General features: G+C 40.9%; 1 protein-coding gene across 1 annotated transcript in view; it reads left to right on the top strand.

Annotated features, from left to right (window-relative positions):
* Positions 1-14882, top strand: part of LOC118933767 (WAS/WASL-interacting protein family member 2-like) — a 47639-nt gene extending 32757 nt beyond the window's left edge. The window contains exon 3 of the mRNA XM_057498615.1: positions 13779-14882. Coding sequence (XP_057354598.1) covers positions 13779-13798 — 20 coding nt within the window. The 3' untranslated portion in view covers positions 13799-14882. The remainder of the gene's footprint in view (positions 1-13778) is intronic.
* Positions 14883-15700: the final 818 nt, after the last annotated feature.

The following is a 15700-nucleotide window of genomic DNA, read 5'->3' as shown; positions in this document are numbered from 1 at the left end:
CCAATTATAAAGTTCTCCATAAATGCTAGTGCTTCCTGGAGCAGCCACTTCAGCTTTCGGGACACTAATTCCCACTGTGGCTGCGTGGCTCCGTTCACAGAGTTCCAGAGAGTGCTGGCCTTGATCAGCGCTGCAGAATTTGCCCCTGCAAGAATGCCAGCTATACCACCTGCTGAGTATTCTATTTGCTCTAAAGGCCGAGGATCTTTTTCTTACTTAAAAGAATGCAAAAGTCTTTAGGTTTCTGAAACAGTAAGTGGCACTGGACATCTCTCAAGACTGAAAGCACTATTGTCTCATTTTACGCACCCCTTTTTATTAGGCAAGGATGTTGTTGGCAGGAATGAATAATTAGGTAACTCTTTGTGGGCACATTTTATTCAGGTCCCAAGGGGAATGTACAATTGTAACATCTCCTTGGATTATTTCACAAGCATATGGCAAATGAAGCACCTGAGCCAGATGTACAAGCATATTATACTAGGTCTGTTTTAACTTAAAACTGTGAAATACATGAGCTGGTGAAGTTATTTTGGTTGTGAACATCCATCATGGAAATAGTACAGAAGCATCTTTTCTTTATTGTCCATTTTACTTGGACTGGAAATAATCAAGAACAAAATAGCTTGGAAATCATCTCTTGCAGTAGAAGATTCCAGGTAAAGTTCAAGAACTAATGAAGTATATGGTCTGGATTTACATGAGCCTCAGACACCTCCACATAGTTTATTAATGCCCATGGCCAGTATTCACTGCTGGCAGGTCTAGAATTTCAACTTAACAATGAGTATTTTCAATTCTCTTCTCCTCATCTGGTGTTTTCACTTCTCTGGAGATGCATATGGGTAATTTAATATGGAATTTTTTAATAATGAGAGAATATATTCTCTACTGATTCAGTAGGGAGATTTTGTGTTTTTTTAGCCTATTGTATTATTACAATGTGGTTGTTTAGTTTACTTAAGAGTTATCATTTGGTATTGGCTTCTTAGAATCATAGTAACCTAAGTAGAAATGCCCATCCCATTTGCTAGTGGGAGCACCATATTTCAGAACAAATGGGATAATTTTTAATCTGAGTTACTTATGTTTCAGAATTAGAGATAACAGATGCGATCGAACTCCCCCAAGTGTACAGCGCTGTGCTTGCCCTGATAGGAGGGTGAAGAATACGCAGGTGTGGGCAACATATCTTCCCTTCAATGCATACGTGTAAATTCCATCAGCCTTAATGAGCGCTCTGCAAGGGTACTGAAAAGGATGTGGACCAAGTCAGAATGGAATCTATTACTTTAACCAGTTAAAAAAAAGAAGACTTGCATCCCTTTCCCGAGCTTTTCCTAAGAACGGGAAATATGCAGTGCTGTGTATGAATGGTATGGTGGCAGTGGCATGGGGAAAAGGGACTTATGTTTTATAGCCTGTGTGGCATAAAGCAGAGATTTTGGGCTTGAATTACTGTGGCTGGCAAATGTTGAAGCTGACACAGAGTCTTGGATAGTCTGCCTTTTTGTGTTGCATCAAATAAGGAAACAAAATATTTATGAACTTAATTCTGCCTTTCAATTCTTTCCCCTTTGAAATGGCAATTCTCTGCATGATAATATGTATAGATGTGCAGTTCAGATGTGTTTCTAGCCAATGGGATATTCCATAAATGTGGTGCACCTGTGTTTTCTTGGTCACCCTGCTGTTACTGGGGTACCTTAAAGCACTTTCCTCAAAATAAGTGTGTAGGAGGCAAGGGCGGGAGTGTAGGGAAAGGGGGTAGATTTCCCCACTCTCCACTTTTTTCCTAATTTCTTTTCATCTGGAAAGCGTGGGGAACACAGAGCTGATTTCAGGTTAAGATGTCAGGCTCATCCCAATCCAGAGATGTTGACACACCCCCATCCAGGAGAGCAGTGGCCCCATATGCCCTCATATTCTACCTGTCTCACAGGGATGCAGCTATATTTACAATACACACTTCTAATATTGCAGAACTGCTAAGGTCAGGGCATTCTGAGCCTTTTGTTGTCAGGCAGGCAACTGCACAGAACTGCAGATCACACAGAGACCCCCTTGGTAAAGCTGTGAGCGCAACATCCTCTCTCCTTGACCCACAGGGGCACTCGTGTATGAATGGCCTTTGACCTTGCAGGGCCGACACTCTGACTGGTCTGAGAAGTGGACTTTCAGTGTTGGGAGAAGCCATAACAAGCAAAACAAAATGACTGGAAATGAAGATAACCAAACGAAATACTGATTCTGTGTCCTTACCTTCATTTCTCCCCTGAAGATTTAAACTTTCGATGGTAAAAGCAATAATGTTCTGACCTTAAAGGGCTGAGGTACTGTCGCCACTGGTTGTTTAAAGAATCATTCCTCAGCAGCACCAGGAGCCCTGGTCCCAGCAGCGGCGGCTGAGGCAGCAATCACAATAACTGGAGTTTAGTCATTTTGGCACAGGACTCTGGAAAGGGGCGGGCAGGGAGAGAGGGAGTCTATTGGCCCCAAAAGCTGGAACATCTGCTGGAGTTATTAACAGCTTTTTGGCTGAGTTCAGCAGCAGGGCACCTTGTGGTTGATAGATTCTTCTCTCAGCAATTCAAAACAATGCAGTTAAAGCAAATTTCTCATTTTCAGAGCACAGCTTAATGAGGCATACAGTATTTTTAAAATAGTCACACTTAAAATGGTCAATAGTGGTGACTGCAATCAGTGGTTACCTTGGGTACTTGACGGTGTTGTTAACTTTGCCAGGGTGATTGCATAACATGGATATTTTCAAAGGACCGTGAAGCTCATGGTTAACTTACTTTGTAGGAATTTACATCATTTATGAAGTTTATGCAGATTATCTTATGCTGTAAATATTGGCAAACTTGATCAAGACCACTAAGAAGCTTTGTGACTCTCCCTTCCCAAAAGTGTGCATTAAACCATTTATGCTCAGAAGTCCAGTTCCAGGAAAGGTTCTGAGGGGCCCAATTTTGAAGATGAAGTAGAACTGAACAAGGGGCATCCACTGGAAAGCTGGAAAACCACTGGGTTGAAAGTCAGGGCCAAAGGCTCCTCAAAAGGGGCCTATGATTCCTTTTGGGGGGCAGAGGGGTGGAGATCACTAAATTTTCTGCCTCAGTTCCTTCCAGGATAAAGTGATCCATCCAGCTCTGCTCTCCTGGGAACTGTGGAGTTTAAATCCAATTTGAAAATGTTCCTCTTATGAAAGCCATGAATTGTAACCAAGCTAAGACTGCTCACCAAGGTCTTTGCATCAGCATGTGACAGTGTGTGCGGTATTGGGGTGGGAGCATCACAGAAACTGTGAAGTTTCAGAGCTCTGTCAGTCACTTCAAGTGATTGACCCATATGCTGAGACAGACCCATATGCTGGGCCCAGCCAGATTTCCCCGCCTGTCAGCGTGTGTGGCCAGATGACGGTGTCTGGCCCAAGGAAGGGTCACACACAGCTTTGTGTCCTGCGGATCCTGCACATTAACTCAGGCAGCAGGAGGGGTGGTGAGGGAGAGGGAAGGCTGGCCAGTGGTGGCCAGCGTCTGTGATGGCACTGAAGTTGCCCAATACCTTTTCATCACTGGCCCCTGTGCCCGGACAGGGTAGGAAAGGAGAGAGAAGTCTGCCAAGTCATTGTTCTCCCAGGCAAAATGATGATCTGATCTTTGACTGCAGAGGGAAATCAAAGGAAGATGGCACCTCTCCTTCCTGCATTCGGATCCAGGAATCTCTAGGGACAGAGACAGTTATTTTTATCTATTGAAAACATACACTGGTTGGTTCTGAGATACACTTACACTTACAGGTGAGGGTCTCATGAGTGTTGGGGGTGCTTCTAGACTCAAACCAAACAGTTCTGTCCCTGGGGCTGAGGGCATATGGTTCAAGTCAGATGGATTTGCTGGGTCCCCTATCTCGGTGAGAGTTTCATGTCTCTGCTGCTGGGAGAATTGTACAAATAAGGTTAGTAAGGACAAATCAAAGCTTTCCCACCTTTCCCAGAAGGGTTCCTATGGGGTGGTCCTTGATTCCCGAATGAACTTGACAGAGAACCTTCACACTGCCCGGAGCCCCTGTGCTCTGCAGACAAGGGAGGAAAGTCTCCTCAAATTCCTTGCTGCGGAACCCACATAGGTGGAGCCAGGCCTGACTTTTCAATGGGACAGCCTCCCTATAAAAGGAAACTTCATACCTCTGCAGAGATGAGGGATCCTCGAAGATGCTTCTGATAGCAGTTTGGGGCCATTTTTGCCTTGGAAAATGCAGTGGATGTCCTGGCAGTGTGATTGCTTAACAGTGAGTGGCCTCCTGTGCTATTCGGAGGTTTGCTGTTGTCACAGGCTCGCTCACTGCTCAACCACCGACACCTGAGCCCTGTCTAACCCACAACAAGCAGCCTGCTGACAGCCTCAGTTTCAGGGGTACAGCTCTCCCAGGGCAGACCACATGTTCCTCATCAGGGCATCTTACATGGCCCCACAGCACCAGGACACAGGCAGCCCCCCCAACTCCACTGTGTTCCTGTGTCACCTGGACACTGTCACCTTGTACAATAATAAGGGGGCCACTGTGGGGTCTGCTGCAGGGGAATCCTGGCCCAGGAAGTCCTTAGTAAGCAGAGCGTATTTCCCACGAGCTCCTGGAGGAAGTCATACCCGAACTCTTCTTCTATGGAGATAGATGAGATGGGAAAACAAGATCCAGCCGCTGCTGAAAAGACCATGACTAAGGTTTGGGGGTGAATGGGATACCCAGCTTCTAAGTCCAGTGCTCCTGACTCTCTGAAGGCCCACACATGCCAGGCTCCGTGCTCAGCAGTTCCCCTAGTGAGGAGGCTGGGAACTGTCTGTGGCGCTCACCTCATGGGCCACTGACTGAGTCACCATAACCGCAGCCACAGGGGGGCTTTGAGCTGCCTTTCCACAGACTCTTCAAGAGAACGCTGAAATCAGGTTGGTGGGAAGTAAATATCAATTTGTGACTCTCCTCCCCCACATACCAACAAATCTATGTCAAAGGCAAGTGTAGACAGGCCCTCATATCTTGTGTCACCTAGAGCATGGATGTTGGTTTGCTGGAAATGTGTGAGTATATGAGTTTTAAACACAACATCACCTGTCAAGTCAGGGCATGCATGAGACCCAAAAGCAAATGTTTTTTGTATTACTGAATAAACAAGGATAGCATCCTACTCAAACTTTGCCATACTTGACAGTTGCCATATTAAAATGTAATTCTAATTCAGACTTGAAGGGCATGTGTAGTGTTCAGTAAAATTATGAAGTAGAAATTAGGAGACCCATGGGCTGTCTTTATTTTGGCCAATTAATAAAAATTAATGAATTTGGGTTAAATTGCCCAACCTGTGCATAATAATCTTCCTTTTTCCAAAGTAAAGTAAGAGTGAGCATTATTATCATTTATTAAAATGCAAGGTGTCACATTTGCAGCAACATGGATGGAGCTAGAGGGTATTATGCTCAGTGAAATAAGCTGGGCAGAGAAAGACAAATACCATATGATTTCACTTATTTGTGGAAACTAAAAATAAAGCAAGACAGAATGAACAAAACAGCATTAGACTCATAGACACTGAGAAATGACTGGTAGTTACCATGGGGGAGGGGATGGGGTGGCTGGATGTGGAGCGTGAGGGGAATAAAGGGGCACAAAAATTTCAATCATAATTTAAGTTGGCTGCAGGGATAGTAGTACAGCATGGAGAATATAGCCGGTGATTCTGTAACGTCTTTCCATATTAAGAGATTGTAACTGCACTAGTGGGCGTGAGGATTTAATAATATGGGTAACTATTGAGCCACTGTGTTGTGCACTTGAAACCAATATAAGATTGTATATCAATGATACTTCAATCAAAACAAACAAGGCATGATACTTTTTCAGAACAAGTATGAAAATTTTTGGCTTTAATAATAATTTAATGACAACCTAATATTTTACAATTGGTAGAACTGTTTTTCTATAATTTGACATAAATCTTGTAATGATTTGCTGCTTACATGAATGATATTTCTTAGGGCTGTTGCACAGATGAGTGATAAAGGAGGTAATGCAACCTTGTACTCTACAGCAAAGCCACTATACCTTCATAGCTTTCCAAGGGACACTGGGGCTCCTCTGGCCTAATCTCACTCTTACATGGGGGGACAGGCTTAGAGAGGTAAAGCTACTTGTCCAAGGCTCTGCAGTGAGGTTTCTTAACACCATATTCCATTTCTTAGGATAGTTTTGATGGCAAAACCAGATTCCCTTATGAAATCAAAGACAGAGTGAGTGATCTAAGATAGGACTCTAATCTCATTATCTTTTTGTCTCTCTCTCTCTCTCTCTTTCATATACTCTCCCAATATATTTCTTTTTAGAGAAGACTGTCTACTTAGTCTAAAAGGAGTAAGACATTTTTCTCTTAAAATCTTTTAGTGAAAAGTTTGTATTGATACCTAACACTGACCTTTATCAATTGAATAAATAAATACTTTGATGTACTGAAATACCTAAGAATGTAAAGTAGTGCCAACTGTAAGGAAGGGGCCCTGGGGAAGAGATACCAATATTGTTGAGTACTCTTTATGTTCCCCACACCCTGCTAAGAGGTTTTTGAGATATGTGATTTATTTTAATTACCTCAATCTTGTAAGGTATCTTTTACAGATAAAGACCCTGGAACCCAGAGAGGGAAAGATCATTGCCTAATGCTACACCATTACTACATGGTAGAAAGAGGCTTTAATCTCAGGCTACCCTAGACTGACCTCTTCATTTACCCATATGTATAACACATGGCAGAAGGATGTATGTTCAAAGGAACATACATTGTAAGTGATAGGCATTGTAGATAATAACTGTAGTAAGACTTCAGAGGAGAGATCACTAGAGAGCCTTGGAAATGAATAAGTGAATCTTGTCAGATCAGAGTGGTCAGGTACCATACTTCACTGAGAAAATGCATTGAGCCTAGTCTTGACGAAAGGGTAGGTTCTAATAGGTTGATATGACAGGGAAAGATATTTCCTTTTGGGGAAATAGATCTTAGCAAGGAATGCATAGTAAGGAAGCATGATTCAGTCATCTTGGTTTCAAAGGAAGGGCTCCCTTTGAGAAGTTGTGAAATAAGACCAGATAGGAAGCTTGGGTTGGCAGTGCTGGGGAAAAGTGTTTAGATTTAAATCTTTGGTTAACAGTATACTATAACAAGCTACTTGGAGATAGACTAGAGCATCAGAGGAGACAGAGAGAGATCTCTGATTTTACTATGATAGTCCAGGCATGAGGTGATGGTGATGGTGGTGATATGATGAAAATAGACTTTAAGGAACTTATAGTGTAAAATGAGCACTATTTCCAAGATGTGGTGACGGACTATAAATCAATTCAGATATTACACCAGATGGAAGGACCTGCAATAATAAAGGTTGTTCAAATTGTTTTGCTTAGATTCGTTTCTTAACCGTTCAGTTGTTGAATGTCTACTATGTGCTTGATGCTACTTTGTTCTCTGGAGGGACAGCAAGTGAGCCAGACAGTCACACTCTGTGCTGCCATGGAAATACATTCTGGTGGATGATCTGAGACTTGGCTTAAGTTATAGGAACAAGGGACCTGATGAGAGAGAATTGTTTTGGTTAAGAAGATAATGAGCTGGATGAGAGATTAGGGTATGTTAGGTTAAAATGTAGATTAGGCAGGTAAAGAACAATGTCTTAATAAGGAGAGCAGAGTCAGAAAGAGAAATTAGAAATCCTTGTAGGAAAAGTAACCAGATATTACATAATCTTCAAATTACAAACTGTTGCATCCCCACATACACATGCCCCCTCAGTCTGCCTTTATCATCAGATTTATCTCATGCCCTGAACCCACATATTCTGTCTATCAAGGAAACATAAGATTTGAGTAATTCTATTAGTGTATAGCACAAGAAGATATCCAACTAAGTCTGATTGCTTCAGGAGAGTTATGACATATTTTCATTTCATGAAATTCTTTAGGGCAGTGCTTCTTAAAAGTTAATGTACACACATATCACCTGAGGATCATATATAAATGCAGCTTCTGAATGATATATTTGGGACGGGGTCTGTAATTCTGCATTTCTAAGCTCCCATGTGCTGCTGTCACTGGTGGTCCCCAGATTTAACTTTGAAGCTTTGGCATCATTATGTTATTAAATCTCACATTGTTCTCCACCACTGATGATATTGAAAAAAACTTTTAAAACAAGATGATAAATACAAAACTTAGTCTTTGTGGGAGAAAAGGCATGTACACATTTTGTTACATGACCAAGAGTATGGGCTCAATGACCAAAAAGAAGTGACTTCTACATGGGGTGGTCCAAGAAAGTCTCGTAGAAAATCTTGACCTTTGAGTAGGTCAGGATTATGGTAGGCAAAGAAGGCAAGGAAAATAACCAGGGTTAGAAAATGCTATCATTGCTGTATTTTAATTTTTATAGATTTGTAACACATTTCGGTATCTCCTCTCATTACTCTATTTCTCAAAAAGTTTTGTTTCTTTATTGTTTTATTTTGATTATATCATTAAGTTTCAAGAAAAAAATATATTGCGATTGAGTGAATTTCATTAAGTTTAAGGATTATCTGATGGGGGATTGACATTTCTGTAATGTTTAGTCTTCCTGTGGCTGTTTCTCCACTCATTACATACAGTCAATTTGCTTTTTAGTAAAAATTTGCTGTCTTCTGCAAAAAGTTTCTTTTTTGGGCAGATTTTTTTTCTTAGGTATTATATATATTTTTTGATTACTCTAATTAGTGATTTTTTGGTGACTCTTACTTTTATATGCCTAGTATTGCTTTTGCTTTTAGGAGAAATACCCTTTTGTTAGGAACTATCTCTTTTTTTACCTCTACCCCAAAGTATTGTAATTACTACAGTTCATTTTGTCAATATTTTCTACTCAGTTATTGCTGATGCTGAGAAAAAACTCCTAAAGTTTGTATATGCAATATGCACATTCATTTCACATATAATAAGCTAAATAAACTTTATTAGTTTCAAATGATTCTTTTTTCACCTAAATAATATAATATCAACCAAAGATCATGATAATCATTTTCTCATTTGTGTTTCATTTATTTTTCTTACCTTACTGCATTGGCCAGAACTTCAAAAACTGCTTAATTATAATATTTAATGTGAATACCTTCATTTTCTATTTTGTCTTCTCTAGTTTTACATCCAGATCAATATTTTAATTATGTTTATTTCTCTTTTCTACTTAAAATTAATTTGATATTTGTGTTCAATTTTGACAAAAATCAATAATTCTGGAGTTTTGTATAATGATTCTGTCTTTTATAGCAGTCTGAGCCTGGGTTTAATTTGCTCCTTTATAGGATAATCATTTCCCTCCACCCTTCTGATAGGGTGCAGAGAGTTCCAGTGCCAGGTCTCAAATCAAAACATGTCCAGAAAGGGACACTTTCATTCAGCTGCAGTTAGGTCCTCAGGCCTTGAGCACTTCTATGGTGTGTGTGTGTGTATGTGTGTGTGTGTGTGTGTGTGAGAGAGATTGCATTATCCAGGCAGTTCTTGCTTTTCCCATGCATGCTTGGATGAAGGTATGTTTATAGAAACATGGGGAGCTAAAAGTCTGGATGGTGATGGGCAACATAAAGGGAAAAGGCACAATCTGAGATGTGCTTTGAGATATGATAAGTTTGCCAGGTCAAAAAAATGGTAGATGGGAAAAATTCACTCAAAGAAATAGCATGAGTGCACAGCACAGAGATGGAAAAGCAGGCAATTTCACATGGGTAAACCATAGGGTGCATGGAAATAATAGCTGGAGCTGAGGCTGGCAGGTGGGATGGGGCCAGTTAGAGAAATACCTTAAGAAAAATGGTGTTATTCTGAAGGCAATAACCATTGAAACCAATAAGGAATCATCCCAAGTGGAAAAGTGAAACAGAACCATCAGAGCTGTGCTTCAGACTGATCATGTTGGTGACCAGCATGGAATTTGATGCTGTGCCATTTGGGGGCCCAGATGAGAGATGAAGACCTGGAGGTGGATCATGGAAATGGATCAAAAACAAATGAAGGACATGGTTTGGGGTTTGAATTGACAAGAGACATAAGCAATATAGAGGAACAGCAAGTCGGAGGAGCCAAGAGGACTTCTCTTTTTCCCAGGGTATAAAGAAGGTGTCTAGAAGACGGTTGTTAACTAGGAGTCTGGAGTTTAGGAGCAAGCTTTGGGCTCATGAAACAGGACTGTGTAAGTGGGGATGATGAGATTATTCAGGGAGAGATGATGAAAGATGGAGCAAGAGGTGAAAACTGAGTCCAAATGCCATGAAGAGACCGGATGGGTTAAGGACTGAAAACACGCCGTAGGATTTGCAAGTTAAGTTTTTAGTGACCTTTGCTTGAGGGGTCACAGTTCATTTGGGGAATAGAAACTACACAATAACAATTTTTATAGAAATTAGTAAGGAGGTCTTGTGATCTCCTAGAAGTCATAGATAAGGGTAAAAGGAAGGTATGAAGGTAGCTGACGTAGGGACTGTGAATTTTGTTTGCTTTATTTTAAAGGAGGAAACTGAGAAAGCAAGTCCCTAGATCAAGTTTGGATAATTCTGAATTTCCAAGTTATTTTTGGTTTCAGTTCCTTGACTAAATCATAGGATCTGCTAGATTATTGCTGATATCCTATTTCTTTCTTTCTCTTTCAAGTATTTACATTTTTCTCCAGAAAGCTGTTCAATTGTATTTTAACCCTTTCCATCTTAATGATTCTACTGATAGGGAAAGCCAGAATTTCACTAAAATCAGCAACCTAGAATTGGAAGGTATCTTGAATCATTTTGTTTATCCTGCTTTCCCAAAGTTGTCTTCCCCTTTCAGTATCCTTGATATATTTTAGTGATAGTAAATTGCTACTCCAGAAGGAAGCCAATCATTTGGTTGGATATACCATACCTAATAACATGTCTGTATTAATTCAGCTAGGATATGTTTAGTTGCAAGTAATAAATAACTCCAATTCAAACTTGTTTAAACAAAGATGAAAATACATTATTTCATCTAATAAGAAGTGCTGAAGTAGGCAAGTTTCAGAGTCTGTAAAGTCAGTGTTTCAACATGACATCAAAGACCCAGGATTTTTCCATTTTTTCACTCATCTATACTCAGCATATCAGCTTAGCTCCCCTCATTGTCCCAAGATGGCTGCCATTATTCCAGACATCACAAGCAATTATCAGAAGTCCAGAAGAAGGAAACAGGCTGTATCTTATTTGACTCTTTTTTATTAGTGAGGAGACCTTTCCCAAAAGCCTTTAGGAGACTTCTACCTTAGTACCAAATAGTGGCAATGAGCATGGACAATGAGCTACACTGTCTGGGTTCGTATTTTAGTTCTATTTACATACTTCCTTAGGCAAGTAGTTTTAGTTTCTCTGGTTCTCAATTTCCTCAGTTGCAAAACTCAGGCAGTCATACAGCCTACTTTACAGGGTTGTTAAGGCTAGCATTAATATATATAAAGTACCTGGAAAAGTGCCTGGCATATAGTAAGTGTTGAGAAAGTGTTTGTTATCATGCATTCAACAGTCCTAATTGAGCTACATGTCCATCCCTTAATCAATCACTGGTGAAGGGAATGAGATTACTGTGACTGGCTTTGAAAACTCAGTATTTTTCCTTGAAATGGGGGCTAAAGACATGGATCTCTATACAGATAAAACTTGGGCTTTGTTAACAGGGAAGGGAAAGGGGGTGGATGGTTCTTAGGCAGGCAAGTAACAGTATCAACCACACAACACACAACTTGCTATTTAGTTTCATTCCATTCTGTACCAAATCACAGACTGGGGCAAAGACAATATCACGCTTAATGTACACTAGTGAAATACTGATAATACACACATTCTAAGTAGATTCATGCTTGAATCCTACTAAGTAAAATCTGAAAATATATATAAAATATCTAACAGTTACAGTATCATCTCAATCATCAGTTTAAAGGAACTTATATTTCTGTATCAGTTTATAAATGTTTTCTGCCTACCTTTTCTAATTTAATTCTCACAACAACCAGATAATGTACAAATGATAGGTACGATTACCAGATGTTGTTGTAGATGATGACATTGAAGCTCTTTGAAATCTAGTAAGAACTTTGGACACAGAGGTAAGAAGTAGCAGAATTCAAACTCAAATTCAGATCCCTCATTTCCTCATGAGATGTCTTTCTTCTCTACCACAGTGTCTTCTCTATAAAATAAAGACATTTTCTTCAGCCATCATTAATAGTGGCTTCTTCCAATCCTATAGCCAAGGATTAAATATATGTGCCAAGTATATGCCAGAAAATGTGAACACATAGCTAGCTATAGCACTCTTAATACCATTTATCCTCAGAGAAGTGAACACACACATTTACATGTCACTATTCTACACAAGGGTTATCTGGAGTCTTTTATTATGATGAACACTCTTTCTTCAACTGCTTAGTACTAATTGCTAATTTCTAACTTTTTTTAAAACAAAATTGGCACTGGCCCATTTGGAAATGTGATTGCAGGGAACTGATGTATCAGAAACCATATTACAAAAAAGAACTGATCACTTAAGGAAACAGTTGTGTCCCAGAATGGTAAAGTTTGGATAAATCTCCATTAAATATCATGTAAAATTATCATCAATGGGGTGGGGGTAGTGACCTTTAAAAAAACTTTAATTACCATTTTAATAGAAAGTATTTGGCATGTTTTATAAGACTGCTATAATCATTGTTATTTACATCATGATATGTTCCATGTCTCTGCCAGAGACTCCATCTGGGGCCCCTGCCCTCTGGACATCTGGCTAAATGCTTTTGTACCCCCATCTCCATGGCTTGTGACAGCCCAAAGGCCTCCCTGTGATTTCTAGGTGTTTCTAGAACTTACACTTATGTGATTTTCTTTGCCTCTATACTCCAAGATCCTGGTATGATACACCGAGGGTCTGCTCCAAATCAATCAGATGTGAGGCCCAAATCTCTTCACTGATTTCTATGAAACAAACACACAAAACAACATTCACTCTAAAACATGAGTTAAATGACCCTAGTGAGGATTTGGAGGTTCACAGGGTCGGGCCACATTGAGAATCATGCAGGCTTCCATTGTTGTTTCAATTCCTGTCTGGAATAAATGGAATACTACTCCTTCTCTCTCAGTCATCAGATCTCCTCACGCCAAGGTCCCACAATCTCACTTCTTTTTGTGAGAATAATTTTCCTTACTATTCTCTTTCTAGGAAGAAGTCTTGGTGTCAACTGTTAGTATCAAATGGTTTTTCCACTTCTTTATACATTTGTAATATACCATGCCCAGTGTCTGAATCATGTTAAGTATAAATAAAACATATTAAAAATTTACTAGTCCTGATTTTTCTCCCCATTCTTTTCCAGGGTGAAATCATGAATTAGACCATAGCTTGGCAAACTATATGGCATGAGGGCCAAATCTGGCCACACACATTTGTTACCATTTTTTGTCAAAGGCCAATTTCACTCTCACTACAACAGTGGAGTTGAGCACCTATGACAGAGACCATGCAGTCCAGTAAGCTGAAGATATTAATGATGTGGCCCTTTACAGAGAAAGTTTGCCCTCATTAACGCAAGTCTCTGGAAAATATTTTACCTGAAACTAGGGCTTTATTGTTTATGTTTTCATGTACCTTATTTATCTTGACCCTCTAGCCTCTGAAACACCTATTCTCCCCATGTAATCTCACAGATGAGAGATTTACAAAGTGACTGATCCAAGATCACAGAGGTTGGACCTGACTGCGCGGGGATTATTGGAAGTTGATCTGTTCGTATGCTCCAGACAATGCCCTTTGGAAAGGAGAGGGGAACTACTCTGCCATCAAAGAGACCTACTTACATTCTACTCCTGTGGCTGACATGGGGCCATCTTTTTGGCTCTATTCCATTCTCCCAGAATTCTTGAGGTAAATTTGCCAGCTTCGTTCCCCTCCCCTGGTCTGTCAGGGTATGGGACATGTTAAAATGGAGATGAACACCTGCAGATTAGATTAGTTCTTAACTCTGCACCTGTCCAGTGTCAGATTATAAGGCATGGAAATGCCCAGTGTCCCGGTGCCAGACGTGGAGGCACAGGGCCCTCAGAGCCCAGCTGCCACTTTGGCTGGGCTGGGTCCCTGGTTGGGACTGTGGGCTTGGCCTTCTCATTCTGAATCCAGTGCTCTTTCTGCTACATTAAGCAGATTGTTGAATAATGATAGCATAAATGCATGATTACAATTTCATTAGCAAAACACAAAAGAAGAGATGAAATTTTGCACTGGTCTCCAAACGTGTCTCCTGTCAATTCCTTGGTGGGAGTGTGCTGCTTCTCACCTCCACCAGGTGGTGGAGGCTAATTCCTTCCCCCTGAGTCTGGGTGGTCTTAGGGGCAGGTTGGAGTGGGAAGTGCCATGCTGACACTTCTCACACGAGGTCCTAAGAGTTCTGCAGCCTCTGCCTGGGGCTCCTGGAAGGCTCTCCCTGAGACACTCCCTCTCGGAACCGAGCTGCCGTGCTGTTAGAAATGGGAGCCACAGCGCGAGGCCAGAGGCAGGTGTTCCAATTAGGACTCCAGCTCATCACCCAGCCAACAGCCAGCACCCGTGCCTTGCCATTTTGCCATGTGAGATCACCGTCTTGGCTGGCTAGCCCAGCGGAGCCTTCAGAGGACCACATGAGAAATCTGAAGCAGGAAGAACCCAGACAACCCATACATGTGGGAAAATGAATACACTGCTGTTTCAAGCTACCACATTTTGGCATAGTTTTATGCAGCTATAGATAACCAAATAGAAGTTTAGAAGTATTAAGACAATTTAGTTATAAACAAGAAAAGTGAACATATTTTATGAAACCACTCAGACTAATGAAGAAACCCATCATCCAATCAGGAAAAAGAATTCCCTAAAGTTAGTATGGCAAAACGAGACTTTAGACTCCTCATGACCTTTTTGATGCTTCTGGGAAAGAGGCGGAGGCAGGAGTCCAGGTGGTGGCGTGAGATGTGTGCAGATGGAAAGAGGTTCTTTTAGCATAATAAGGCCCCCAAGTTATCACTGTTTGCAAGAGAAAGTTTCCTCTTGTAGATGCTTCAGACATAAGGATCTTATTTACTCTTGGGGATAATTAAAAAGGTATAGAACAGACATTTCAAAACACACTTCCGGGATAGAACCAGGAACGAGACATCTCCAAAGCATCCATCTAGAGAAGTGGAGCCCTGGCTGGGGGAAGGACAGAGGGGTAGAAGAGAGAGGAGGAAGGTTGGAGAGACTCCAGGAACCCCTCGGTTTCCATCTGAAGCTGACCCTGTATGCCCTGAAAGGCAGACCTATAGGAGGAGGGGAGAAATGCTCTACCCTACCTGCTGTCCTTCATGTGAGCTTCCAACCAGCTCATAAGACAGAGTATCTGTGCACCTGTCAATGAATTGTGGCCATGCTTTAAGATCTTACGAGGATCTGGATTTCAATGAGCTTGTTTTCATCACAGGAAAAAGGGTGGCTTTCTTGTGGAATGAGGAGTGGAGTACCTAAAATGTCTCTTTTCAATTTTAGAAGAAACAGCGGAGTCCCAACACTGTGTTTTTTGAAAGTTTTGAAAGATGTGTGGGGTGTGCGTGCATGTACA

The sequence above is a fragment of the Manis pentadactyla genome, chromosome 3 (assembly GCF_030020395.1).
Source record: "Manis pentadactyla isolate mManPen7 chromosome 3, mManPen7.hap1, whole genome shotgun sequence".
Taxonomy (NCBI): Eukaryota; Metazoa; Chordata; class Mammalia; order Pholidota; family Manidae; genus Manis; species Manis pentadactyla.
The sequence above is the reverse complement of the archived record's forward strand: the minus strand, read 5'-3'. Positions and strand labels throughout refer to the sequence as shown.